This window comes from Myodes glareolus, chromosome 6 (assembly GCF_982192425.1).
Source record: "Myodes glareolus chromosome 6, mMyoGla1.1, whole genome shotgun sequence".
Lineage (NCBI taxonomy): Eukaryota > Metazoa > Chordata > Mammalia > Rodentia > Cricetidae > Myodes > Myodes glareolus.
Window position 1 is genome coordinate 86,652,960 of NC_142031.1, and position 26,867 is coordinate 86,679,826.

The following is a 26,867-nucleotide window of genomic DNA, read 5'->3' on the forward strand; positions in this document are numbered from 1 at the left end:
CTTAGGTAGGTGGAATAGACATATGCTGGGAAGAAGAACAGAGTCAGGCAGACACCATGGGTCTCCTGCCTGGGGCAGACGCTGGTTAGAATCTTGCCAGTAAGCCACAGTCAGGTGGCAATACACAGATTAGCGGAAATGGGTTAAATTAAGATGTAAGAATTAGTCAATAAGAAGTTAGAACTAATGGGACAGGCAGTGATTTAAATGAATACAGTTTCTGTGTGATTATTTCTGGTGTAAGCTAGCGGGTGGTTGGGACGACAAGCAGCCCACTTGCTCCCTACTAGAGGGGCCTTATGAGGTAGGGGTCAGGTGTTGCCTTGCTACCCCCAAAAATGTAGACTTTGAAACATATTAGAATTGGGAATATATACATTTCCTCTGTAATTCCACAAAGAATTAATTTACATTATAAATTTTATTTCATCAGAAATAAACTAATACTTAAAATGAAAAGGTATAAAATTAGGAAATAATTAGAAGCATATAGTAAGGAAAATGCTATAAATCAAAATATTTTAGTTAAAGCCAAGCTGGTAGAGAAACACTTATAATCTAAAACATATAAAGGAAAGACAAATAAGAATATGCTAAACAAAGAAAACCAGATCTACAGTTCACAATCTCGGAGAACCTAGACAACAATGAAGACCCTAAGAGAGACATACATGGATCTAATCTACTTGGGAAGTAGAAAAAGACAGATCTCCTGAGTAAATTGGGAGTATGGGGACCATGGAAGAGGGTAAAAGGGGGGGTAAGGAAGGAGAGTGGAGAAAAATATATAGCTCAATAAAAACAATAAAAAAATGAAATAACAAGTCATGAGCCATGTGGCAAAGCATACAGAAATATAGGCTAATTTAAGTTTAAGAATTAGCTAGTAACAAGCCTGAGCTATCGACCGAGTATTTATAATTATATTTAGCCCCTGAGTTGGTTATTTGGGACCCAGTGGTCAGGACAGGAAATGTCTGTTTACACCTTTGCAGCTTCTTAGTGTCCATGGAGTGAAGAGGAAAGATTCTAGAAGAAGATCCCTGAACACCTGGTAGCTCCCCTTCATATCCAAGTTTGCTCAGCTCAGGCGTCTCAGGTACAATCCCCCCACACCATGAAAAGTGTTCTGGTTTCATATTTGTTAGTATAATAAAATATTCTGACAGAAGAAAAAAAGAATTGGCTAAAAACCGTCTTTAAGAAAATACCAGGCCTGGGTGGTGGCATACACCTTTAATCCCAGCACTTGGGAGCTAGGGGTAGGTGGATCTCTGTGAGTTCAAGGCCAGTCCAAAGCTAGTTCCAGGACAGGCTCCAAAGCTACAGAGAAACCCTGTCTCGAAAAAACAAAAAGAAAATACCAGTCCTGGCTGTGGCAGAAGAACTCTAAGTTCAAGGCCAGCCAAAGCTACACAGCAAGACTCTGACTCTCTCTCTCTCTCTCTCTCAAAAAAAAAAAAAATCAATCACTTAATCAATCAGGAAAAGAAGTACCAAAGTAAATCCAAAAGTAGAAAATAAAGAGGAAAATTAAAATAGAAAACATATAATAAAATTTCATTTTAATGAACAGAAAGGAATGTGGCAAAGCTCCTCTGGGATAATACTCTTGTACACTGTAAAGATTTGTCACTCATATTAGTTTAATAAAACACTGATTGGCCAGTAGCCAGGCAGGAAATATAGGCAGAACAGCCAGACTAGGAGAATTCTGGGAAGAGGAAAGGCAGAGATGCAGTCACCAGTCAGATACAGAGGAGGCAAGAGGAGAATGCCTTACTGAGAGAAGGCACTAAGTCACGTGGTTAAGCATAGACAAGAATTATGGGTTAATTTAAGTTGTAAGAGCTAGTTAATAATAAGACTAAGCTAATAGGTTAAACAGTTTACAATTAATATAAGGCCATGTGTGTTTCTTTGGGACTGAATGGATGCAGGACCAGATGTGAGAAACTTCCGTCTATAAATGGCACCCAAACATTTCGCAAGAATTTCAACATAAAGCCTGAAAAAGCTTTAAAAAAAAAATGGGATTCGAGACCGACAAGAACAGAGTTAAGCACAGCTTCTTGGCACCTGTCTTTTCTCCGGTAGGATCTGTTACTGGCACCAAGCAGAGGCGCAGCTCCTTTAAGAGAGGCTTCCTGACTCAGTGTTAGTGGCAAAAACCCTGCAGCTCTTTTAAGAGGCTCTGCCATCAAACACTCAAATGGTGTTTATGTGTAGTCATCGTCAGGCTTCTTGGTGGTGGCATGGACCTTGAAACTCCACAGAGTTGTGGCAATAAACATGGCTACTGTCAGTACCTCCACCATGAAACTAGACTCTCAGAAAGCTAAGGAAAGGGTCAGAGCCATCTGCCAAAGCCAGTTTTAATTCTAGCTGTGCAGTTTAGCAGATTAAAGACTCATGTGGTCAGAAAAAAAGATAAGCAGTAAAGGCAGATTCAGATTTTAAAAAAAAAATCTCTAAATGGTTTACAGTGTGTTTAAAAATATGCACAGGCTTAGGAGAGAAAAGAAAAAAAGCAGAGAACATTCTTTAAAAAAAAAAAAGAAATAGAGTAGCTGGGCGTGGTGACACACACCTTTAATGCCAGCACTTGGGAGGCAGAGGCAAATAGATCTCTGAGTTCAAGGCCAAGCTGATCTAGAGTGAGTTCCAGGGCAACAAATAGATACAGAGAGAAACCCTGTCTCAAAAAACCAAAAATTTAAAAATAAATTAAAAAAAAAGGCCATGTAAAGATGGAAAATACAGAGAGAGTCTGGATACTGTATATTATTATACTATCTTTGAATTGTTTGACTGCTAAGGAAGGAGAAACAGCTGCTAAATGATATTTGATTATAAATGCTGCTGGATTAATCCAAACTATATATTTTGAAAATGCCTTAACTTCAAAATTTAAGTCAAAAGATATGTTATTTTGGAGGTTTTGCTTTTGTTTCCACAGCAAATGAGAGGCTGTAGATTCATTTCAGGTTAAGGAAAATAAGGTTTGAACAAGGAAGACCCCCCCTGAAAAATCTCTAATGGGAACGAATGGCCCAGATGATCCAACGTTTTGGACTACCTCTGTTGCAGTGTCCTCTGAGTTCTATATCCAGAACAGCTTCAAGACTGCTGGCTGAGATGATCCAACCTCAAAGAATATTCCAGTCAAGACTTGACCATAATCGTAAATTTTCTTTGAGTTCCCATAAAATTATCAATGTCTCCGATCAGCAAAAAATAGTCTAGAAAACTACATACACATTCCCAAAAAAGTGGATTAAGGAGGTTTGTCTTTGTTTACAATGTTAGTTACAAGTTGTTATAAATAATGGTCAGGAAAAAAGCTAAACAAAAGAGATTAGATTCAGAGTTCTTGTTTTGAAAAGAAAAAGGGGGAAATGCTGTGGGATAATGCTCTTGTACCCTGTAAAGATTTGCCACTTATATTAATTTAATAAAACATTGATTGGCCAGTGGCCAGGCAGGAAGTATGGGCAGGACAACCAGACTAAGAGAATTATGGGAAGAGGAAAGGCAGAGATGCAGCCACCAGTCAGAAGCAGAGAAAGCAAGATGAGAATGCCTTACTGAGAAAAGGGACCAAGCAAAATGGCTAAACATAGACAAGAATTACGGGTTAATTTAAATTATAAGAGCTAGTTAATAATAAGCCTGAGCTAACAGGCCAAACAGTTTATATTTAATATAAGCCTCTGTGTGTTTCTTTGGAAATGAAAGGATGTGGAACTGAGTATGACAGGAACTTCCATCTACACAAATCTATCATGAAAAATAAAAAAAAACTCTCTTGCCCTTGTGTGTGTGTGTGTGTGAGAGAGAGAGAGGGGGGGTGTCTTTTCTTGACACAAAGACAAAGAAAGACTAAGCAACAGATTAGTACTAAAGAGTACCACACAAATGACAAAGTCTATTAGCTAGATATAGGGCCAGAAAATGGTTGTTTCTTCTTCTCTAATGGACACTACTGGAACAAGTGGTCTATTGGAATAAAGCCCCTTTATTAAACTGTTGTAACAGTGCCATATTATACTATGTTAGTGCAGGAGAAAATTATTATTTAGGAACAAATACTTAGTAATAAGGAAATATCCATTCTGAAACTCAAGCTGTCTAGAAATAATACATGTATAGTTAAAAATTGACAGGCGGCCATTTGAGTAACTTGTGGGTAGTTAAACTTGATAGGTGGCCATTGTGTTTGGCCTGAGTACCTGCAGTTGGCACTACCAGACTAGACCAAATCAGAATGGAGCCCCCTCTTCTAAAGTTGACTGATTAAACTCAAGAGGAGTCTCATACCCACAAATGTTAGGGCTATCAAGGAAAAAAGAATAAAGTGTTGTCCAATGCTAGAAATGTAGATAAAGCCAGTTAGATTCTTACATTTGTTGTTCAAGTTTGTCTCTTGACCATAGAGAGAAAGGTGACAGAGCAGTCAAGGTACAAAGGTAATGGCTATGGAACTGACCTGACAGGAACACAGGAAGCCTTTGTATTAGACTCCAAATTACAAAGTCATCGTTTTATTAAGATATTATAAGCATAAACTGTTATCAACTCACATCTGTAAGTCCAAAACCTCTTTTCAAAAGTCTAGAGTACTTAAAATTCTCAATTATATTCCCTAAATACAGTGATCTTCTGAAGTTTCCTATATTGGTGTTTAACTTAAGAAGAAAAGTCAAGTACTAGCTGAAGAGGCTCAGTGGGTAGGATGCTTCACCAAATATGCACAAAGCCCTGGGCCCAATCACCAGCACCAAACAATACCAGTTGCAGGGACGCAAACCCTAATCCCAGCACCCAGGTCAGGAGAATCAGAAGTCAAGACATGGGAAGTTCAAGGCTGGACTAGGGTACTTACAACCTTTCTAAAATAAATAAATAAATAAGAGAAAGGGGAGGAGGGGAAGGGTGGGAAGGGGAGAGGAGAGGAATGGAGAGGAGAAAGGAAGGAAGGAAGCAAGTAAGCAAGGAGAAAGGAAGGAAGGAAGGAAGCAAGCAAGCAGTATTTGGGGGCAGTAACAGGGTTCAGTGTGTAAAGGCATTTGCCACCAAGCCTGACAACCTGAATTAACTTCCCAAATTGTCATCTGACATGAACATGTGCAAGTGTACACGCATTTGCTAAAACACCAGAGTAAGGAGATGGCTCAGAGGAAGTGCCAGCACTTGTTGTGCAAGTACCTGAATTTTTAAGAAGTCAGGTACGGATGGCTTCGCACACACTTGCAATCCCAGCACTGAGGGAATGGACAGGAAAATCCCTGGACCTGGCCAGCTGTCAACCCAGATTCAGAAGGAGACTCTGTCTCAAGGGAATAAGGTGGACAGCAATAGGGTAGGATGTTCTCCTCTGGTGTCTGCATGTACACACACACACACACACACACCAAAGTAAAAAAAAATGTTCATGGGCAGTGATGGTGCACACCTGTAATCCCAGCACTTGGGGGGTTCAAGTGTGTGAGTGCAAGCCCAGCCTGGTCCACAGAGCAAGTTCTAGGACAGCAGGGCTACATGGAGAAACCCTGTCATGAAAAACTAAAAAAAAATCTACTAACTTGGTCTCATTCGAAAACGGAAACTATCAGAGTCAGTCCCAGATTCTAAGTGAACTCATCAGCTAACAGGCACGGTGCTCGGTGAAGAGGAGCAGGCAGTCACTGATCGACGGATAGTTTAAAATGCTGGTATGTGAGAAGTGAGTGTTCAAAAGAAGAAGGGAGGGAGGGAGGGAGGGAGGGAGGGAGAGAGAGAGAGAGAGAGAGAGAGAGAGAGAGAGAGAATCACAAACAAAGGCCCAGGACAAGCCAGGTGTGGTGGCGCACACCTTTAACCCCAGTGCTTGGAAGCATGAAACAGGTGGACCACTGTGATTCCAGGCCAGCCAGAACTGCAGTGAGATTCTATCAAAAACAAACAACAATAACATCAAAAAAAAAAAAAACCCATCAATAACAAAAAGATCAAATCCAGGAAACTGTCAGGAGTCCTGAGGACACCAGGAGTCTGGAAAGGGAAGGTATAATGGGGATTTGTATGTTGTCATAAATACGATTAATTATACTATGGACTCATAGGATGGGAGCCGGGGAAGGAGGTGCACTTTTAGATCAGTTGAGTTTCAGGCAGTAGAGCTGCCCCAGTATCTGCGTCCGTCTCTCACTGAACCAGCACAGCCAGCTTTCCTCCGTCCAGACCTGCCACCAGAAAGTCCTGTCTCTAGTCCTGCCCACACCAACCCGAAGGGACAAGTCCTTGTGCAGTTCATTTACCATCCTGGGGCCTGGGCTCATCACCTGTACAATACCAGAGTTTCAATGCAACTACTCAAAAATTCCTTTCTCTGTGACTCTGTCATCCAATTCCTTAGTTTCCAGAGTCCGGGCAGGAAAGTAAAGCCAGAGCCCTGCTTCTCCAGAGTGAGACAGCAGGTCACTAACAATGCTGACGACGCTCTGTACCAAGGGGTGGCCTTGTGGCCACCACCACAAACTCAGGGAGGAGTAGGCTGGTACTCTGCCAGTATCAGTCACAAAAGCCCAGCGACGTTTCAGTACAGGTCAGACTGTATACATGTCACATATAACACTGGCGCCATGGCTACATGGCCTGGTGACTTCACAGCTGTCTTTCTTTGTGTGAGACCGCCATAATGTTCCCACAACAACAAGGCATGGTTTGACTATAATACTGACCATTCCTCAGGTGAGGGGCTGTGGGGGGAGGCTGTATTAGCATTTCTAATTGATGCTCTCTCCTCTGCATACTACATAAAATACTTTCTATTTTATGAAGTAAGAGACATGTATGAAACCTCAGTGTATTTTGATTTGTTTTGGATTTGTTTTATTTTGGTCTGGTTTTGGTTTCTCTGGGTAGTCCTTGCTGTCCTGGAACTCTCTCTGTACACTAGGCTGCCGTGAACTCAGAGATCTGCTGTCTCTTTCTGTGAATATGGGAATTAAAGCCGGGCATCGCTATCACCAGGCTGTGGGGTTTTGTTTTATTTTGTTTTTGAGTTTTGAGACTGTCTCATAACTGACTTTGAACTCTTGATGTGCCTGCCTCTACCTCCCAAGAGCTAGAGCCGCAGGGGTACACACCACCATGCCCAGGGACTTTTGTATCATTTAGCAATAGAACTCTTGGATTAGCAACAGTTGAAGCTTGCAGTTTAGCTGCATTCATAACGGACCTCAAAATGAGGAAGTCAGACCCAGGCATGTACAATTAATTACCTGCCCCTAAAATATTCCTAATTCACAAATGGTCCAGGAATGCTAAAAGCCTTCTGGAGGTCATCCCCACATAAAATTCCCAAGGGAAATTGACAGTGAAAGATCACTCCGAACCTTTCACACATCCCTTCTGGCAAACAATTCCCAAACTCTGAACCCATAGTTGAAGCACCAGTTTTAACCCGGCCTCAGGTTGTACATAAATCCCCAGAACCGTAAGATTCCAAGTGAGCCCGAAGCTACAGCAGTTTAAACAGGAGGCTTGTCTGTCTCTCCACTCCCGTCTCTCTCTATGTCGCTCTGTCTGTCTGTCTCTCACGCACACTCCTACATCTTCAAGCGTATCTAACCCAGGAAGACCCAGCCTAGGCGTTCTAATGAAGCAGAGGCAGAAGGTGGTAGAAAGGGAAGCTGCTGGAACAGGAGAGGCCTTGGTAGAGACAAGAATGGACAGGATTCAACCTGACAGCCCACAACTCCTGGGCCTCCAAGTACACTTCTGTTTAAAAACAGAAAAATTGTTACAGTAATGAGCTGGTGTGTATGTGATGGCGCACGCCTTCGATCCCAGCACGTCAGAGGCGGGGGCAGGTGAATCTCTGTGAGTTCAAGGCCTGTTTGGTCTACAGACTGAGTTCAAGTCAGCCAGGGCCACATTACAAGACTCTGTCTCTAAACAAATAAATTTACTTATCCTAAATTATTTATTCCTGCAATTTTGGCTTGTGATATAAAGGTGATTTCCAAACAACTAACAAAAGTAAACAAAATAAAGGGATGGAAACACTGGGAAGTCAGAGTGCATCTTCTTAAAAGGCACATAGTAGGAAAGCATTAAACCTGTTATACAGTGGCAAACACCTGTAATTTCAGCACATGAGGGTGGAGGCAGGAGGATAAGGGGTCAGTCATCTGACCTATGTCACACAAGTGTCACGGCATACACACCCACACATCACACACACAGTAAGTACAAGTAGGTCTTCTGTAAATACACAGATGTGTACAATAGGTGTCTTTAAAGGGAGCCTTTTTATAAACAGTCCTCAGCCAGGCATGGTGGCCTCACCTAACATCTTGATGACTCTGAAGGCTGAGGCAGGATGGCTGTCTTGAGCCTAAGAGTTTCAAGTTGCCCTGGGCAACACAGCAAGACTGCAGCTCAAGGAGAAAGCGTACATATACAGCTGTGATATTATATAACATAATATATTTATAACGAAGAGCCTTCACTGGCAAGCCCCATACTGAACTCTATACCCTCTTCCTGGACAAATCCCCTTGAGGCCACCAGCAGTGGGACAGAGTCACTGCATGCGACACAGTTGGTGCAGACCACCACCCGGGAAACCAGCCCCGATCACCAGCTGCCACACAGCTCAATCCTGGTCAGGATTGACTTTCTCACTCTGGATCCTCGGTCAGGGCAGAGAGAACCTGCTAGAGTGTAGTAATAGGAGCGGACGTCTAGTTTTATAAGCACGTTTTCCTAAGAACGGTATTAAACAACAAAGGACTGATTACAGATAACGCTCCACCTATACAAAGCAAGAGCATGCAATGGGGGGGGCACCCCAGGCTCTTAAAATGTTAAGAGAAAACATTTGCTATCTGGGTGCTGCTCAGCAATAGCAGACATGCCCAGCACATGTGAGGCTCAGTTCAATCCCATCACCACCAACCACATCATCGCCGAAGAAGGCAGACGGGAAAGCATGGCTTATACTCCACAGACCGGGGGGAGAGTGGACGGAAGAGCTGCACACCAGATAAACTCAAATCTGTTACAAACAACATCCAGGAGACTTGGCTTATCAGTCGGTGCTTACTACGTGGAGCTATTCAACAACAAACAAAGCAACAAAATAAACTATGTGGAAACACTGAGATGGTTCAGGGGGTAAAGGCGCTGCTGCTAAGCCTGATGACTCTGAATTCCACAGAGATGGAGGAAATACCAGAAAGCTGTCAATGTCAAGCTGTCCTCTGACCACCATGTACACACACACACACGCGCGCACACACAAACACACACACACACACAACGTGCAGATCACACTGTGACTGCATTTGGGGTTATGGATTTCCATCTTGGTGTGCAGAATGATTTTGCAATACATGGCCACATTCTAAGGGAGCAGTTCCCTGGGAAGCAGCACTCCAATCAATACCAGCTGTAGCAGAGAATAAATGTACATGAGTTGGCAAAAGATGTTGGGGAATTTAAAATATGAAATTATGATAACAGCAGAAGAAAAGTGTCTATAAGTGTAATAGAACATGAATAACATGAGCCAGGTGCAGAGGCTGAGGCAAGAGGTCTAGGCTGAGCTCAAGTTAAGCCTGAGCACGAAGTGAGAGCGCAAGAGGATCCAGGTTTGATTCCCAGCACTCACATGAGGTGCACACCTTTCTGTAATGCCAGTTCTAGAGGATCTGACGCCCTCTTCTGGTCGAAATGGGCACTGCACAAGCATGGCACATAGAAATACATGCAGGCAAAACACCCAAACACATAAAACATTTTTAAAAACTCTTCTTAAAAAAAACAATTTTGGCGGTACATGGTATCTGTATTCTTGTTTCTATGATAAAAAGAATTTTCAAGTTGTAAACAACCAAAATACAAACTTATTTTGGAAGAAAGATTGGACATTGAAAGGAAAAAAAAACAAAACTTCCTTTAAACATCATTGTAGCCTGGCATCATGGCACACGCCAGTTCCCAGTAGTGATGTGCCAAAATGGGAGGACAGAGTGCAGTGCCAGCCAAAGCTACAGAGCATCCCCACGTCAAACAGGCAGAGTAACGTCAAGTGAGAGGCTTAGTTACACTTAGCCCAAGTCATCCTCTGACCTCTCCACCCAAACCCACAACAAACGCATATCATCACTTGCACCACACACTCACGACACAATAAAACATTAAATTAAAATAACAGTAAAACCCACAACAAATCAGTAATCCCAGCAGAGGTAGAAGTGGGAGGATCAGAGTTTGAAAGCCATTCTCATCTACACAGTGAGGTCAAGGCCAGCCTTGGCTACGTGAGGCCTTGTCTCAAAAATATATATATTTTTTGAGATGATTGTGTGTGTGTGAAATGCCTGAATACAAGCAAAATAAAATATGTATGAAAATATCATAATAAAACCTATTATTTGTGCACTAAAAATTATTAAAAATTCACCTCAAAACCAACACATAGTTACCACAGCAATAGTCTCAATAGTGATAGCAACAGTGATCCCTTATGTATAAAAAAGAATAAAATACCGTGAGTGACCTACAGCTGAGTAAATGAACAGAGAAAAGCACACGCGAGAAGCAGCAGCCTATCAGAAAGGTGAGAACCGTCTCCGTACAACTTTCCCCACTCTATTCCTTAGCGCTTCTTCCTGGTCTCAGCTCACAAGCAAGAGGTGACTCAGAAGCCCAGCTAATCAACCAGCTAGCCTGAATCAACTTAGTAGTGCAGGGTCAACCGTCAGAGAGCTCTGAGAATCCAGCATCCTTCGCATGGTTTATAATTAAGGAAGCAGCAAGAGAATAACCTCAAAATGGCAAAAGGCATCTTACCAAGGTGATGTCTCGGGAGGCTGCAGCCGCACTCATATGCAAGCTGGGCTGCCTCACGGAGCTGCTGCAATCCAGGGCACGGGCAAATGTCCCAACAGCACTGAGGAGCCGAACACAGAGAACAGTAAGTTACTTCTTCAATAAAAGGTGACCATATTTATTTATTTTGTGTATGATAGTTTGCCTGCGTGCAGGTAAGAGCACCATGCGCATGTCTACTGCTGGAGGAGGCCAGAGGGGGATGTAGATCTCTCGGAACTGAGCTGCCATGAGGGTGCTGGGAACTGGTGTTCTCTGCAGGAACAACAAGCGCTCTTAACCACTGAGCCATCTCTCCAGCCCCTCTGTCCTAGTGCGTGTTCCAGGGCCGGGAAAAACACCACAAACAAAAGCAGCTTGGAAAAGGAAGGGTTTATCTGGCTCACATGTCCCAGACCACATTCCATCACTGAGGGAAGTCAAGGCAAGACACTAGAAGCAGGAACTGAACCCGAGGCCAGTTCCTCGAGCATGGAGGGGTGCTGCTTACTGGGATGCTCTCCATGGCTTGCCCAGCTTGTCTTTTCTTATAGCCCAGGGCCACCTGTTTAGGGGTGGCCCTGCTCACAGTGGGCTGGGCCTTCCCATATCAATCATAAATCAAGAAAACGCCCGTTAGACTTACAAACAGGCTAATCTAAGAGGGGCGTTTTCTCAGCTGAGGTTCCCCCTTCTCAAATGACCCCAAATTGTAGCAAGTTGCCAAAAAACTAACAAGCACCCCTGCCTGTTACTTTTTGTTTGTTTTGTAATTTATTTGTAAGTAGGGTGTGTGGGTGCATGTGTGTGTGTGAGTAGGGTGTATGTGTGAGCAGAAGTGTGTGTGTGTAAGTAGGGTGTGTGGGTATGTGTATTTTGAGGAGGATGCAAAGCCTTATACATGTGTGTGTATGCATGTGCACACACGCAGAAGGCAGCTCCAGTGAGAGTGGAAGGAGCTGCCACCCTTATATTTGACACAGTCATTCACATTAGAACCGAAGGGCTTACAAGTGGGAGGGCGAGCGAGGGCACTCCGCAGCACTGGGCTTACAAGCACATGCCCGTCTCTCCACCCTGGTCCTGGAGTTGAATCCAGGCCTTCCTGTATTGGTAGCGTGGGCTTTTATTGCCTGGTTACCTCCTTCGATCCTGCTTTTATGTTTAATCTGGAAACAGAAACTAAAGCAAAGACTGTGGAAGAGGACTACATTTGGGGGTGATAAATAAAAAACTGTAAAGAAAGGAAAAGCATGTTTGGTAATTATCAATTGAAAACTATTTTTCTCTTTTAAGATATAATACAAACTGAGTAATACTGAGAAGTAAAATTTTCAAAAATTTGAAACTCCACATGACACAAGGAAAAATTCCATGCTATGAAACTTTGCCTCATGTACAAAACCATGTAAGATTTTGCTCAAGGAGCTAAAGAGATGCTCAGTGGTTAAGAGCGTGGCTGCTCTTCCAGAGGACCCTGGTTCATTTCCCAGCACCCAAATGGCAGTTTGTAACTGCCTGTAACTCCAGTTTCAGGGGATCTGACGCTTTCACACAGACATACATGCAGGCAAAAACATGAATGCACATGAAATAAAAACAAATAAATAAATTTTTAAGAAAAAGATTTTGCTCAAAGGGAGGTGTAGTGGTGCATGCCTTTAATCCCAGCACTCAAGAGGCTGAGGTAGGAGGATCTCTGTGAGCCTGAAGTCAGCCTGGTCTACAAAGTGAGCTCTAGGTCAATCAAGGCTACATTGTGAGACTCTATATCAAAACAAAATAAGAACAAAAAGATATTGCAAAGCGGGGAGCTGTAAAGATGGCTGAGTGGTTAAGAGCACTGGCTATTCTTCCAGAGGACCTGGGTTCAGTTCCCAGCCACTCACATAGCAGCTCATGGATGCCTACAATTTCACCTCCAGGGGATCTGATATTCTCACACAGATACACATGCAGGCAAAATATCAATTCACATAAAATAAAATAAAGTAAAACTAATACATTTTAAAAAAGATATTGTATGAAATTATTTTAAGGCTCTGTAAGACACATACAAAACATAAAAAACCTTCCTGTTTAGTCTTGGGACCCATCCCCAAGACAACTCATCACACAGACAAAGATGCCAAATCCCAAACGGAACACAAAGCAGGACTCTGAGAAGCTCTGGTTCCAAGTATCAGCATATGCAGGTAATTATCATTCAAGCAAGGAAAAAAACAAACCTGTGTGGTCACAGAGAAGGAAAGAGAAGATGGAGTCTAAAATGCCAGGGGACAGACACCTCATTTGGTATTCATATGTGCTCAAAAACAGGAAAAGGAAATTCGCTGAGCGTCTGACTACCACTGCGAAGCAAGTTCTAAATACCAAGTGTGAAATCCCAGTAGCGTTTTTCACATGAATGTTATAGCAGAAACCCCTTCCTGTCTCCACAAAATAATCCATTTTCACTATACCATTTTTAAAAAGTAACTTCCATAGCACTGGTTTCCGTTTGTAATGATCTAGAGTGTTTGGTATGAAGGGAATCTTAACCCCAGGAGGAACAGGATACATAGACCACCTGCTTTGCTGGACAGTTACCTGGGGAAGATTTTCTCATATCATTTTACTTAAAATCTAATATATATGAAAAGGCAAACCCTACTACGCTATACAGATATTTAGTTCTCACAAAGTGAATATGCCCAGGGTCCAACCAACACCCAAGAGAAGAAACAGAAGGTGGCCAATCCTTCCTACACTCCCTCCCACAAGGAACTACTATCCTAGAGTCTAAGAAACAAAATAAAACAAAAACACAGCTGAATGTGGTAATCCACATCTTTAATCTAGGAGGCAGAGGCAGGAGGATCTCTGTGAGTTCCAGGCCAGTCAGGGCTACCTAGTGAGACCCTGTTTCATACAAAAGCTAACAACAACTACAAAAATCACACCATGACAGTGTCTCACTATGGAGCTGAGGCTAGACTGTGGTGTCACCTTGGCCTCCCAAGTGCTGGAATTATATAGGTGTGTGTCATCACTCTTGACACCACCAGAATGCTAAGATCACAGATTAGTTTTGCTGGCAAGAAACCACAAATGTTATACATGCTGTTGTTGTTCTGAGATAAGGTCTCATGTAGCCTAGGCTGGCTTGGAACTATGCAGCCCAAACTGCCATCAAACTCAGAACCCTTGGCCTTGGCCTCCCAAGCACCAGATCACAAACCTACACGGGCCCCACACCTGGATGCACACTATTCTTTCTCTTGTTTCATCCTTTGGAAGTCATCTAAGCTGCTAGCTGGAGTGACAGGAATGCATTTTCTCTGAAATGGCATGCTCTTCTGTTTCCTCACCCTGTCTCTTCAGCTGGACAATACTCCAGTGTGCAGATGTTGCTATGAAAGCCGTATGCACACACATCTTCCAGTACCCGGGACGCTTTCTTCCTGAGTGTGATATTTGCAGTAAAGCTTACAGGCTGTGTGGGGAGACAATGTCAAGCAGTTTTCCAAAGCAGCTGTGCCAGTTGATAGTCCCACCAGGGAGACGAGACAATGCTGATGATCCCAATACCTACACTAACCTCAGCACTTCAGAAGTGCAGGGCTTGGCTAGTATAACTCAGGTCAAGTCCCGGCTCTACAAAGTAAGAGGGCAGGGATGGCAGGGGTGGCAAGGCTATTACAACTGCAGTAATGTGGTTGGGATAGGTGCTGGGCATGATGTTTAATACCTGTGCCCATAGTATCTAGGAAGCCGAGGCAGGAGGATTGCTACAAGCTTGGCAGTTTCTTTATAGAGAGCAAGGTCTTGTTTCAAAAAATTAAAAAATAAAAATAATTGTATTTAGATTCAGTATTTTGGGGTTTTTGCTTACTTGTTTAATTAAACATTTTAAAAGTAATTTTCATAAAAACACCACCTTGACCAGGTTTCATAAATGTGGATAACAAACAGTAGTCTGATAAAAACAAAACAAAACAAAACAAAAACAAAAACAAAAAACAGAATGTAAATCAAATTGGCAAACTGCAGGTCTCCCTAACCCACCACTCAGGTACAGTCCTGCACATATGGCCACTGCCATATCCCTGGTTCATTGCTTCTTCCAACTCTTCAGCCTCCTGCTCCACGGGCGGGCTATTGCCCTAGCAATGTACACCTAATGCCCCATCCAGTCCTTAAGCTGTGAGTGTAGGGCTCTGTGCTGGTTTGAATGTGATTGGCCCCATAATCCGAGAGGGAGTGGCACAAATAGGAGGCGTAACTTTATTGGAGTGGTTGTGGCCTTGTTAGAGGAAGCATGTCACAGCGAGGGCAGGCTTTGAGGTTTCCTACGCTCAGGATACTGCCCAAAGTCTCAGTCAGCTTCCTAGTCCCTGCAAGATGAGGACTCTCAACTATTCCTTCAGCTCCCTGTCTGCTTGGGCACTGCCACGCTCCATGATGATAGAGTGAACCTCTGAAACTGTAAGGCAGCGGGGCCCCAACTAAATGCTTTCCTTGTAAACGCTGCTGTGGCCATGCTGTCTTTCCACCATAAAAATCCCTAACTAGGACAGGCTCTGAGTCCAAAGTGTCTGACCATTAGTAGAGTGTGACCTTCCACAATGACTGTCCTTATTGACAGTCTGACTACTTTAACACAAAATGAGAAACTGTTACAGAGACCCTTCCGCCTATTATTTGGGTTGAGTTGATTCAAATTATTTTGCCGTCTGATTCATGCAAGGAATTAAACATTATAAATTTGGTTACAGTCTCTTATGGTCATAATGTATAATATATCCATTAATGGAATAAAACAGTTTGTACATTACATGGTCTTTTCAAATAAATGAACACAGTACAAACACATAGACAATCATACTTTGTAGACCTTCATTTCAATATTAGAGGGTTTGGCCCTTTATTACACAAAGTTCAAATTCCCTCATTTTAACGGATGTACAGTACTACCCCATTGTAAGGGGGTAACTCACTCATTCCTCAGCTGCTTGTTGATGTCCACTGGGGCTTTTCCTAATTTATCTGCCATGACAATGGCATGTTCATCTCATTTGCTTTCTCTTTTGTGGCAGTTTTCCTCACAAGCCTCATTTACTTTTATCATTGAAGAAATAAAAATAAAATTCTGCCCTTACTCATTGCTTAAGGAAGAGCCAGTGGGAGAAGCAAAGTAACCAAGCCTTGGGGGAGGGGAGCTTGCAAGCAGCAGCCTCCTTACCAGGCCTCACCCTCTTCTCCTCTTCCCTCTTCTCCTCCCTCTCAACTTCATTAGGGGCTTGGATTTTTTTGAGCCAGACTCAGGTAGCCCAGCTAGCCTCAAACTCACTATGATTCCAGGCTAGCTTCAAATTCTTGATCTTTCTGCATTTACTTCCCAAGAACTGGGATTACAGGTGTGTGTTACCTCCCCTGGACTGAGTGACAGATTTCTACTGGCACCTGACAATCCAGTTTAGAGTTCAGCATTGTCCAAAATAAAGGGCATTTCTTTCATTAAAGATATGGGATTCAGGTATTCCATTTCTTCCTTATGCTTCTAACTTTTAAACACAGACACACAGCGCACGCATACACACACACACTATTCACTATGTTACACCTATCCTTCTGGTAGCTGCCGCTGGCTTAGGTTTTTAGCACTGCTGAGGATCTGAGCTGGGATGCTGCACACGCCAGGCAAGCAGGTGCTCTACCCCAACCCTTGCTTCCACTTTTGTAATTAAAATTAAACATTTTCACTTATAACAAATTAACGACAGTAAATCACATTATTTAGGAGACAGTGCGACTAGATATTGGCTTTCTCACAGGACTAGAAAAAGAAAAAGATAACAGTGGAGTGGGGGCTGGAATATAAAAAGGATATATGGTAGGCATGGTGGTGCACACCTTTAATCCTAGTCCACAGAAAGCAAAGGTGGGCGGATCTCTGGAAATTCAGAGCCAGCAGGGCTACACAGAGTGGCTCTGTCTTAAAAAGTATTTAAAAAAAAAATAAAAAGAAGGAAGGAGGGAGGGAGGAAGGGGAAAGGGAGAAAGGAAGGAAGGAAATAGGGGCTGTAGAGACTGTCACTCTTACAGAGGACCTGAATTTGGTTTTCAGTACCCATGTGGTAAATCACAAGTGTCTGTAGCTCTAGTTCCAGGAAATTTAATATCTTCTTCTGGTCTCCAAAAGTAACAGGCACACATATAGTACATTTAGGAAAATAATCTTACATGTAAAATAAAATAATATGTTTTTTAAAAAGGAACTATACACAAGTGCAAGATGTTTCATAAAAAGACTTGACTGGATAATGGTATACTCACCGGGCTACAACTAAAAACTGGTCAATCTGTCGATCCGTAAGTGGACTATTGGGATCCCAAACTTTAACTTCCAATTTTGATTGTTCCCTCTCATCTGAGTCTCCTGTCCAAAAACAAAGGAAAGGGATTGTTGTTTACACTGTGGCGTATGGTTGATGGCTATGGTCACCAATGTATTAGATGCTCAAATGTCAGGAAAACTGTAATCACATCTGGGTGCATCCTTTGGTAGCAGGTGTGTAGAGATGGTGATACAAGCAAACCAACAACGTGGCATGCATCAGCACCAGCATCAGCACCGTCAGCACTGCACCAGAAACAGTATCAGCGCCAGAACCAGCATCAGCATCATCAGCACTAGCACTGGTACAAGCACCAACATCACAGCCCCAGGCACCAGCATCATCAGCACCAGCACCAGCATCAGCAGCATCTCCTGAGACCCTAGGCCAGGTGTGGTGGTGCATGCCTATAATCCCACTTGGCGGTAGAGAAGGAGAAGGGATACAAGTTCCAGAGGAGCCAGGACAACATAATGAGGCTCTACCACAGAAAACTAATTGCAAGACTATATAGCTTCCCACTTCTTTTTGACACATAAAGTTGAAGAAACATAGATCCAGAAATGTGCTTATACAGCCAACCATTTCTTCAGTATATTCCTTACGAGCACCCAGGTCCTCCCATGGCGAAGGACCAATGATGTATTACACATCCTAGAAACCCTTTCCTGGACCACTGGAATTATCTGCTTTCTATGTAAAATTCATCTTAGTTGTAGCAGCTGCCACATTTTTATGTTATATTTAAATCAGAAACTCTCAAGGATACCATTTATCATCATTTCTGTTGAATATTGCTTGAAAAACTCTGGATGATATACTAGGATATGAATCAAAGGAGTAATAAGTTACTAGAATAGCCTTGTACATATGAATTTAAGAAGCCCAGTGGAGATTCCAAAGAAAATATAAGAATAAGAAATATAAACAACATTGACAGTATATTTATATAATTATTAGAACTTCCAAAGGAAAGATGATTGGAATAAACAGTGAAGTGTTGAGTCTTTCTGATAGCATTTTTGTACAACTCTCTCATAGGATAAATTTATAAGAACTTACTTTTAGGAGCAGATAAATTATTTTATTAATCTTCTAGTCAAATAGTAGTAAGCTAAGAAATAGGATTAACTCTGAATGGGATTCTAATATAGAGCAACAGTAAACCAAACAATGCTGAGCTCAGTTTGATCCCCAACGCCACAAAAAGAAAGAGTTAATAAAAGTAAAGAAATAGAGACTAGGGACATAGTTCGGTTGGTGACATGCTTGCTAACGTACTCAAAACCCTGGGTTCTATCCCCAGTACCTCATACAACCAGGTCTGGTGGTTTTGCCAGCTCCTGGGAAATAAAGAAGGCAGGAAGAGGCCAACCTAAGCCACATGAGACCCCATCTCAAAATATCAATATATTTGAAAGTTTAAGTCCTATTATCATATAAATAATAACTGACTCTAACTGGACACTTACAACATCCAAGAAGCCATTATAGAAGGTTTTCTCGAGCTAGACACTTGACACCTGGGGCTGAATACATTCTGTTCTCTCCCATGTTTGGCAGCATCAGGGAACTTTATCTAAGGTGCGCCTATGGAATATCACCTATCTACTTCCTTCCCCCAAAAGATAACAATGTTTACACATTGCCCAATGTCCCCTAGGGGACAAACTTGTCCTGTTGTTGGGAATTGTTCTATATGTCTTCAATGTATATCTGCTTATACTCAAATTTAAAGGGAGAATATTATTTAATGTGACCACGCTAGGAGGAAGGGCAGAGATCCAGCACCCCTCCACGTCCATCTTCACGATCCTGACATGAGATGTTGGTTTAAGTAGAGGGCCACAGTTAAGCACACCTAAGCACTTTGACCAAGATGTGGCCCTGCCCATCCCTAACTCAGCTCCAGTCTCTCCTACAAGGTTGTCAAACAAGTTAAAACTGAAGCTGGGCGTGTGGCACACACCTTTACTCCCAGCACTGGGCAGGCAGTGGCAGGTGGATCTCTGTGAGGCCCAGGCCAGCTCGGTCTACATAGTTAAGTTCCAGGACAGCCAGGGCTACACAGCAAGATTCTGCTCAATAAACAAAACCAAACTGTGAAGTCCTTTCCTGGATACTAGGGCTTCAATCTGGCACTAGCTTTCAGCTTTTTGCTGTTCCCAACATGAGATTCCTATCTAAGCCCACCTGCTTCTAACACAGCATTGAGAGGCCTGCATTCTACAAAGTTACCACTGTAAATGACACGGTTGAGCTGGGAGTGGAGAGCTTGTCTAGCATGTGTGAAGCCCCATGTTCAATCATCGGAGAAAGAGAGGGCAAGAGAAGAAAATAACAAGGTTTAGGGAACTTGTCTTTGGAGCGTTGAAATAAGTAGACTGCCAGAAGGGGGGGTGGGGAGACACACTGACGTTTGCTTGGAGAGCAAAGGTCAGCTGATCTTTATCTCCTTAAACCTCAGTCCCTGTAGGCCAATGAGATGGTGATCCTGGCAGAGTTTCAGTGGAATTGAAAATCGAAACCAAGGCGCAAGAGTGTTTTCCCTTTGGCAGAGTCACGCTGTCCCTGTGGTTCTTCCATAGCGGAGCAATGCAGCAGGTTCTGGGGCCACAGATGTGGATTCTGACAAGCTGCTGCAGCCACCTACCCAGGGTATTACTCCAGCTTCACCTCCCATTCCAATGCAGATTGCGATCTGGCCACTGGTCAAAAGCACTCACTGGAGATTGTCAACAGGCTCAGAAGGCTCGAATTGCAGCCCAAAGGTTCTCAAATATACTGCTTTCTACTAGTATATTTGTCCTGCGGCCAGGTACTTCACTGTCAACACTGCTGTGTCGTGCCAGTGTCTGCAGTTTCTTTCATACTTGTTTGTCTGCTGATTTATTTTTCAAGACATGGTTTTGCCGTGTAATTCAGGATGGAACACACAACCCTCTTGCTTCAGCCTCAGAATGGCTGGTTTATGAGCATACAACCACACCAGGCTCATGTTTCATGACTTTATACGTCTGTTAGTGCTTAAGGTCCTTTGCCCTAGCAGATAGGAATCAGAAAAAAGGTTCTTGCCAGACAGTGGTGGCACACATCTTTAATTCCAGCACTCTGGAGGCAGAGGCAGGAGGATCTCTGTGAGTTCGAGGCCAGCCTGGTTTATGGAGCTAGTTCTAGGACCTCTAGGGCTTCACAAATCAAAAAATAAGAAAGAAAGAAAGAAAGAAAGAAAGAAAGAAAGAAAGAAAGAAAGAAAGAAAGAAAGAAAGGAAGGAAGGAAGGAAGGAAGGAAGGAAGGCAGGCAGGCAGGCAGGCAGGCAGGCAGGCAGGCAGGCAGGCAGGCAGGCAGGCAGGCAGAGACAGAGACAGAGACAGACAGAGAGAAAGGAAGAAAGAAAGAAAGAAAGAAAGAAAGAAAGAAAGAAAGAAAGAAAGAAAGAAAGAGAGAAAACGAAAGAGAGACCTTTCTAAGCACTAAGAGAGAAAGGAAGAAAGAAAACGAAGGTTCTTTAAACTACGCATCTAGTTGACTGCTCAGTTACAATGAGAAGAACACCGGGAAGATACCGTAGGTCCCAAGAAGAATCCAAAAGACTTCTTCATTTTGATATTTCTAAATGTCATGTTAGGCCAGGGAGATGGCTCAGCAGATGAAGGCGCATGTCTCAGTTAGGGTTCCTATTGCTGCAATGAAACACCATGACAAAGAGCAAGCTGGGGAGGAAAGGGTTGTTTGGCTTACACTTCTGCATTGCTGTCCATCACTGAAGGAAGTCAGGACAGAAACTCAAACAGGGCAGGAAGCTGGAGGCAGGAGCTGATGCAGAGGCCGTGGAAGAGTGTTGCTTACTGGCTCGTTTTCCATGGCTTGCTCAGCCTGCTTTCTTATAGAACCTGGCCCAGGGGTGGCATCACCCACAGTGGACTGGGCCCTCCCTCATGATTGCTAATTGAGAACACGCCTTAAAGTTAGAAATGAGGGAGGCATTTCCTCAACTGAGGCCCTTTCCTCTGATGAGTCTAGCTTGTGTCAAGTAAACACACAAAAGCACCCAGGACAGCACATGCCTCCAAGCCTGACAACCTGAATTTGAACCCCAGGATGTGCAAGGCAGAAGTTGTTCTCTGACCTCTGCACACAGATTTGGCACGTATACACATGCACACACATGCAAATACACACTAAATAAAAATGCAACAAAAATTTGAAAGAGCAGTTTTCTTTAAAACAGTGGTTCTTAACCTTCCGAACGCTGAGACCCTTTAATACAGTTCCTCATGTTGTGGTGACCCCCCCATCTTAAAATTACTTCATTGCTGCGTTTTGGTTATTGTTATGAATCAAAATGTAAATATATGATAAGCAGATGATCTTAGGCAACTTCTATGAAAGGGTCGCTAGACCCCTAAAACGGCTGCAACCCACGGGTTGAGAACCACTGCTCTAAAATCTACAAATGTGGTGTTTTAAGTTAAAGATAAATAGAAATAAAGTCAACCAGAGCAACTTTAAAAACAAGCCAAGCAAAAAGTACGTCCCTCTACAAAGATCTGCTTCGTTATAATCCTTCGGGGTAGAGATGGCTTAGTGGTTAGGAACACTTCCTGTCCTTTCAGAGGACCCAGTCAATTCCCAGTTCTATATTAAACAGCTCATAAAACCACCAGTAACTCCAGTTCCAGGGGACCATATGCCTTCTCCTGGACCCCTCAGGCAACCACACACATGTGACACATATTCACATGATCCATTCATACACATAAAGATAAATCTAATAAAAGATTTTTTTTAAAGTTTATAACAGTGACCCTCTTGGCTATACAGATCGGTCAAATTCTCACCAAAATGTAACAGCTTACTAGGCTCCATTGCCTGCTGAGCTAGATAGCTTAAAGTCATTTACCTATCTCAAGACAGAGGTCTGGAAATAGAGCTCAGTTGATAGAGTGTTGCCTAGCATACATCAGGTCCTGATCCTCCAGGGAGGGGTGGGGTTGGGGGAATACAGAGAATCAGATGGAAAATAGGAATGAATGTGAATCACACATTAGATCAAAGTTCAACAACAATAACCAAGTTTTTTTTAAAGTTTTTTTGGTTTTGCATTTTTTTTTTTTAAGACAGGGTCTATGTAGCCTTGGCTAGACTGGCCTGGAACTCACTTCTAGACCAGGCTACCCTCAAACTAACACAGATCAGCCTGCCTCTGCTCCCAAGTACTTAATGGCATGTGCCATCACACCCTTACACACTAAAAATCTAAAGCTTATAACAGTCAGAGCCTGAGAGATGGCTCAGTGAGTGATGTGCTTGTCGCGCAAATGCAAGGATCTCATTTTTATCCCCAGAACCCATAGGAAAACAGGATTTGGGCACAATAGTGCATGCCTGTGATGTGCACTGAGGAGGAGGGTTGGGTGATCCCTGGTACCTGATGCCAGCCAGTCCAGTGAAATCAGCAGGCTCCAGCTCAGTGAAAGACCCTGACGCTACCTAATGCTGTCCCCTGGCCTACCGCACCCCAAATTCATACACATGCATGTGTAGAACACACACACACATTCACACACATATACACACACTCACACACATACATGTGTGGAACACACATAAACAAAACAAACAAACCACATCCATGAAAACAAACGTGAAGTCATGAAGGGGTAAGCGAGCAAGTAGATTACTCTCTGATGCTTGCTATGTTTCTAAAATTGGAAGGCTCAAACTGTTGAACTCTCCACTACACTTCTTCCCCGAGGACAAGAACCTTCATGTTGTAAGACACCATTTCCCAGGACTTGAAGTCAAAGCACACACCTTCTGGTAGCATGTCTGGAATGTCAGCCTGGTACTTTGGTCCCACTCTGATTTCCCCTTTGTCGGCTAATAATGTTTTCACTGAAGGGTCATACACCAATGAGTAGAAGAAGGTATCCTGGAAAAAAAAAATGACAAAAACCACCTAAGTAAACTGAACACTTCTACGTTTTATAAAGCAATAAAATTAATATCACAGAAATGAAAATTATAACCTTAACTTCTGAATATATAAAATTTCATTTTAGTGAACAAATTAATATATCTTCAAGGAGAACATGGTAATACTGTCATCATGTACAATAGCACAGAATTACATAGAGCCAAAACAAATAACTTTAAGAAGAATATAAAATTCTACAGTTTGCTTTAATATAAAAGAAAGTCATCAACTACTCTAAATAGAGTTCTGAGAGGCTAGCTGGGATGGCTAGCAGGGAGGCTGAGGCTGACAGATATTTTCACACAGTCTGAAAGACACAGAAAAACCCTGTTTCGAAAACAAAATGAAGCTTGGTGGCCCACATCTTTAGTCCCAGCACTCAGGAGACAGAGGCAGGTGGAGCTCTGAGAGTTCCAGGCCAGCCGGGGACACACAGTGAGACTGTCTAAGAAACAAAACCCCACATATTGACTAAATATACAAGAGTGGAACATATATGTAGTTTTTAAAATATTTGTTTATTTTTATCTAATGTGTATCAGTTTGCCTGCACGTATGTCTGTGCATCACATGCATACCTAGAGCCACAGGGGCCAGGAAGGGTACCAGATCCCCTGGAACTGGAGTCCCAGAGGGTTGGACACTACCATGCAGGTGCTGAGAAGTAAATCCAGGAATTCACAAGAGCATTAAGTGCTCGTAACCACTGAGCCATGTCTCATGCCCCCTGACATGTAGTTTGTTAATATCACTATACAAATCCATTTAATTATTATTATAATTCTGTCATTCTCTTTTAAATTGTAATGCACAGTTATGTGTATAATGGTAGACACAGCATAACTAAACACACGATTACCACCAACCCACACATTAAACATTCCATTGGTTCCTTCAAAAGCCCAGTAGGCCCAGCAAGATGTCTCAGAGGGTAAAGGTGCTTACAGCCCAAGGTTAACAACCTGAGTTTGATCACTAGAATCCACATAAAAAGGTAAAAGGAGAGAAATATCTCCACCAAGCTGTCCTCTGATCTCCTTATACATACAACGGCATCTGTGTCTGCCCCCCCCATCACATATATGTACTTGTGGGCAGGCACACACACATACAATAATAATAGATTAGTTTTTAAAAACAAACAAAAAGGCTCCAGTGCCCTAGAGTTAATAAGCACAGTGGCCTGGCTGCCTGTTCTTATTAAGTCTGCAGAGTCGCTAGAGTGTGAGGCATATATTCAAAAACAGACCACGGGATGAAGGAATGAGAACCAGGGATGAAAATCCTCATCTACATTCTGGGCTGTATGTACTTCAGTAAGCCTCTCATTGGAACTGACAAAGAGATACCACTTTTGCCAACTCTGCCTTCAGTCAGGACAATGCAATTGCCAAATGCACTCCAGCTGATGCCATCTTGCAGGGAAGGCACAATAACACTCAGGCACAAAGGAAATAGAAGTGTGGCCTTCATGTGAAGTAATGGGGAGAAAGCACAAAGCGAAAGTGACTGCAAATTACCTCTTTATCAAGGTACGACAACACCGACTCTGTCTCATTCAGCAGGGCAACACTGCATTTCCCCCTGTTTAAAAGAAAAGACCACACGATGGGCATTACATCACAGTGATTGTTACACAAGCTAGGGATGTCCAGACTCTCAGGGTTGATGAAGGTCTAGATGGCAGTGAGGGACGGACAGAAACTCTCCAGACCAGCTCGGCAGCCCTGGACTCGGGGAACCTGTACAATAAAGCTGCATTTATAGGCATTTACAGAGGCCAGTCAGCTCCAGCTGTGTGACTGGACAGCAAGTCATTACAACAGACACTTTAAAGGCGCTTCCTAATCATTCAATAAAAAAGAACTCAATGAAAGCTTCAGAGTAACAGCGAGATTCTCGACCTATAAAAGCATCGAGGTAATCACACACAAGAGGTCTTCGGTCAATCCCCATACAGCCCAGCACATATAATAAGAGACTCAAGTGGCGACCTGCATGAAAACCTGGAAATAATGGATTCACATAAGGACGTAACTGACTTACCTTTACTGGAATTGCTCTAAAAGATAGTTTGGCTTTCTTTTTTCTTTCTTTCTTTCTTTCTTTCTTTCTTTCTTTCTTTCTTTCTTTCTTTCTTTCTTCCTTCCTTCCTTCCTTCCTTCCTTCCTTCCTTCCTTTCTTTCTTTCTTTCTCTCTTTCTTTTCATTTTTCTTTTTTTTGAGACATTTCCCTGTTATCAGTCCTAGCTGTCCTGGAACACTCTCTGTAGGCCAAGCTGGCCTCAAACTCAGGGATTCTCCTGCCTCTGTCTCCCAAGTGCTGGGATTAAAGAAATGCACCACCACTACCTAGAAACAACTTAAAATTTTAAGAGACCATTTTCTAAGATCCTGGAGGAGGGGGGGGGGGGCTTTTTTCTTTTCTTTCTTTCTTTTTTTTCAAAAGTTCCCTAAATTTTGCTTGTTTGAATCAAGAACAGTAGCTCACACTTGTAATCCTAGCACTCTTAAAGCCTGAGCTTCCTAGTGCGTTCCAGATCTCTCTGGGCGTATTGGTTTGAAAAGGAGATGTCCTCCACAGGCTTGGGCATCTGAATAGTGGGTTCCCAGCTGGTGGCGCTGTTTGGGGAGGCTTGGATAGACAGCCTTGATGTTGGGAACTCACCACTGGGGGCGGGCTTTCAGATCATACAGCTCCTTTCTGCTTCAGTTCCTTCTCCCTGTTGCCCATTTGCAATTGTGGATGAGAACTCTCAGCTTCCCGCCCCTGCTACCACACTTGCTGCTGGCTGCCCTGCCTCCCTGATGTGGTGGATCCCATCCCTCTGGAGCCACAGCTCAAATAAATTCTTTCTCCTGTAAGCTGCCTTGGTTGTGGTGCTTTATCACAGCAACAATGCAGTACGCCATTGTGTGAAACCCTGCCTCAGAAACAAAGGAAAAGAGAACAGAAAAGAATAGTAAGAATGGCGTGTGTAGAAGCCACTTGCAGAGAAACTGAAAATGAGTACAGAAGGGGAACTAAGAACATGACTGCATTGGAGGTAGGGTGTGTGCATGTGTGTGTGTGCATGCGTCTGTGCGTGCGTGTGTGTGTGTGTGTGTGTGTGTGTGTGTGTGTGTGTGATTTTAAAAAAACAAGGTAAAGCTAAAAGAAGGATCCTAAGCAGGTAAACTGCACAGGTGCGTGTAGATACTATAAATCACAGCTCAGACAGACAGACAGACGGGATGGATACACACAAAAATCTGCAAATTCTATATCAGGTTTCTTGGACTTGGCACCTTGACTGACATTTGGGAATAGGTGAGTCTTTGTTGCTGGGCTAGGAGCAACTGAAACCTTTACCCCTGGATGACAGCAACACCCAATTATGACAAACAAAACTGTCAAGGAATTATTAATGTTCTGTGTGGGGCTAGCCTTCATTGATAGCCGCCATTTTACAAGTGGGGGTGTCAAAAAATCATGGTTTTAGTAATTGGATCTTGAGACCAAACATTTTAGAGTGCTTATACAAGTACAGAATGTGATTTTGGCTGGGCGGTGGTGGCGCACGCCTTTAATCCCAGCACGCAGGGGTAGAGGCAGGCGGACCTTTGTGAGTTCAAGACCAGTCTGGTCTACAGAGTGAGTTCCA

At 43.0% G+C, this 26,867-nt stretch overlaps 1 protein-coding gene across 7 annotated transcripts in view; it reads right to left on the reverse strand.

Annotated features, from left to right (window-relative positions):
• Mta3 (metastasis associated 1 family member 3) overlaps positions 1-26,867 on the reverse strand; it is a 119,299-nt gene that overhangs the window by 51,862 nt on the left and 40,570 nt on the right. For all 7 annotated transcript variants that reach the window (XM_087907304.1, XM_087907303.1, XM_087907307.1 and 4 more), the window contains exons 5-8: positions 24,745-24,808; positions 23,062-23,179; positions 17,182-17,284; positions 10,846-10,945 (exon numbers count right to left, since the gene is read on the reverse strand). In XM_087907304.1, the coding sequence (XP_087763430.1) occupies positions 10,846-10,945; positions 17,182-17,284; positions 23,062-23,179; positions 24,745-24,808 (385 nt within the window). The remainder of the gene's footprint in view (positions 1-10,845; positions 10,946-17,181; positions 17,285-23,061; positions 23,180-24,744; positions 24,809-26,867) is intronic.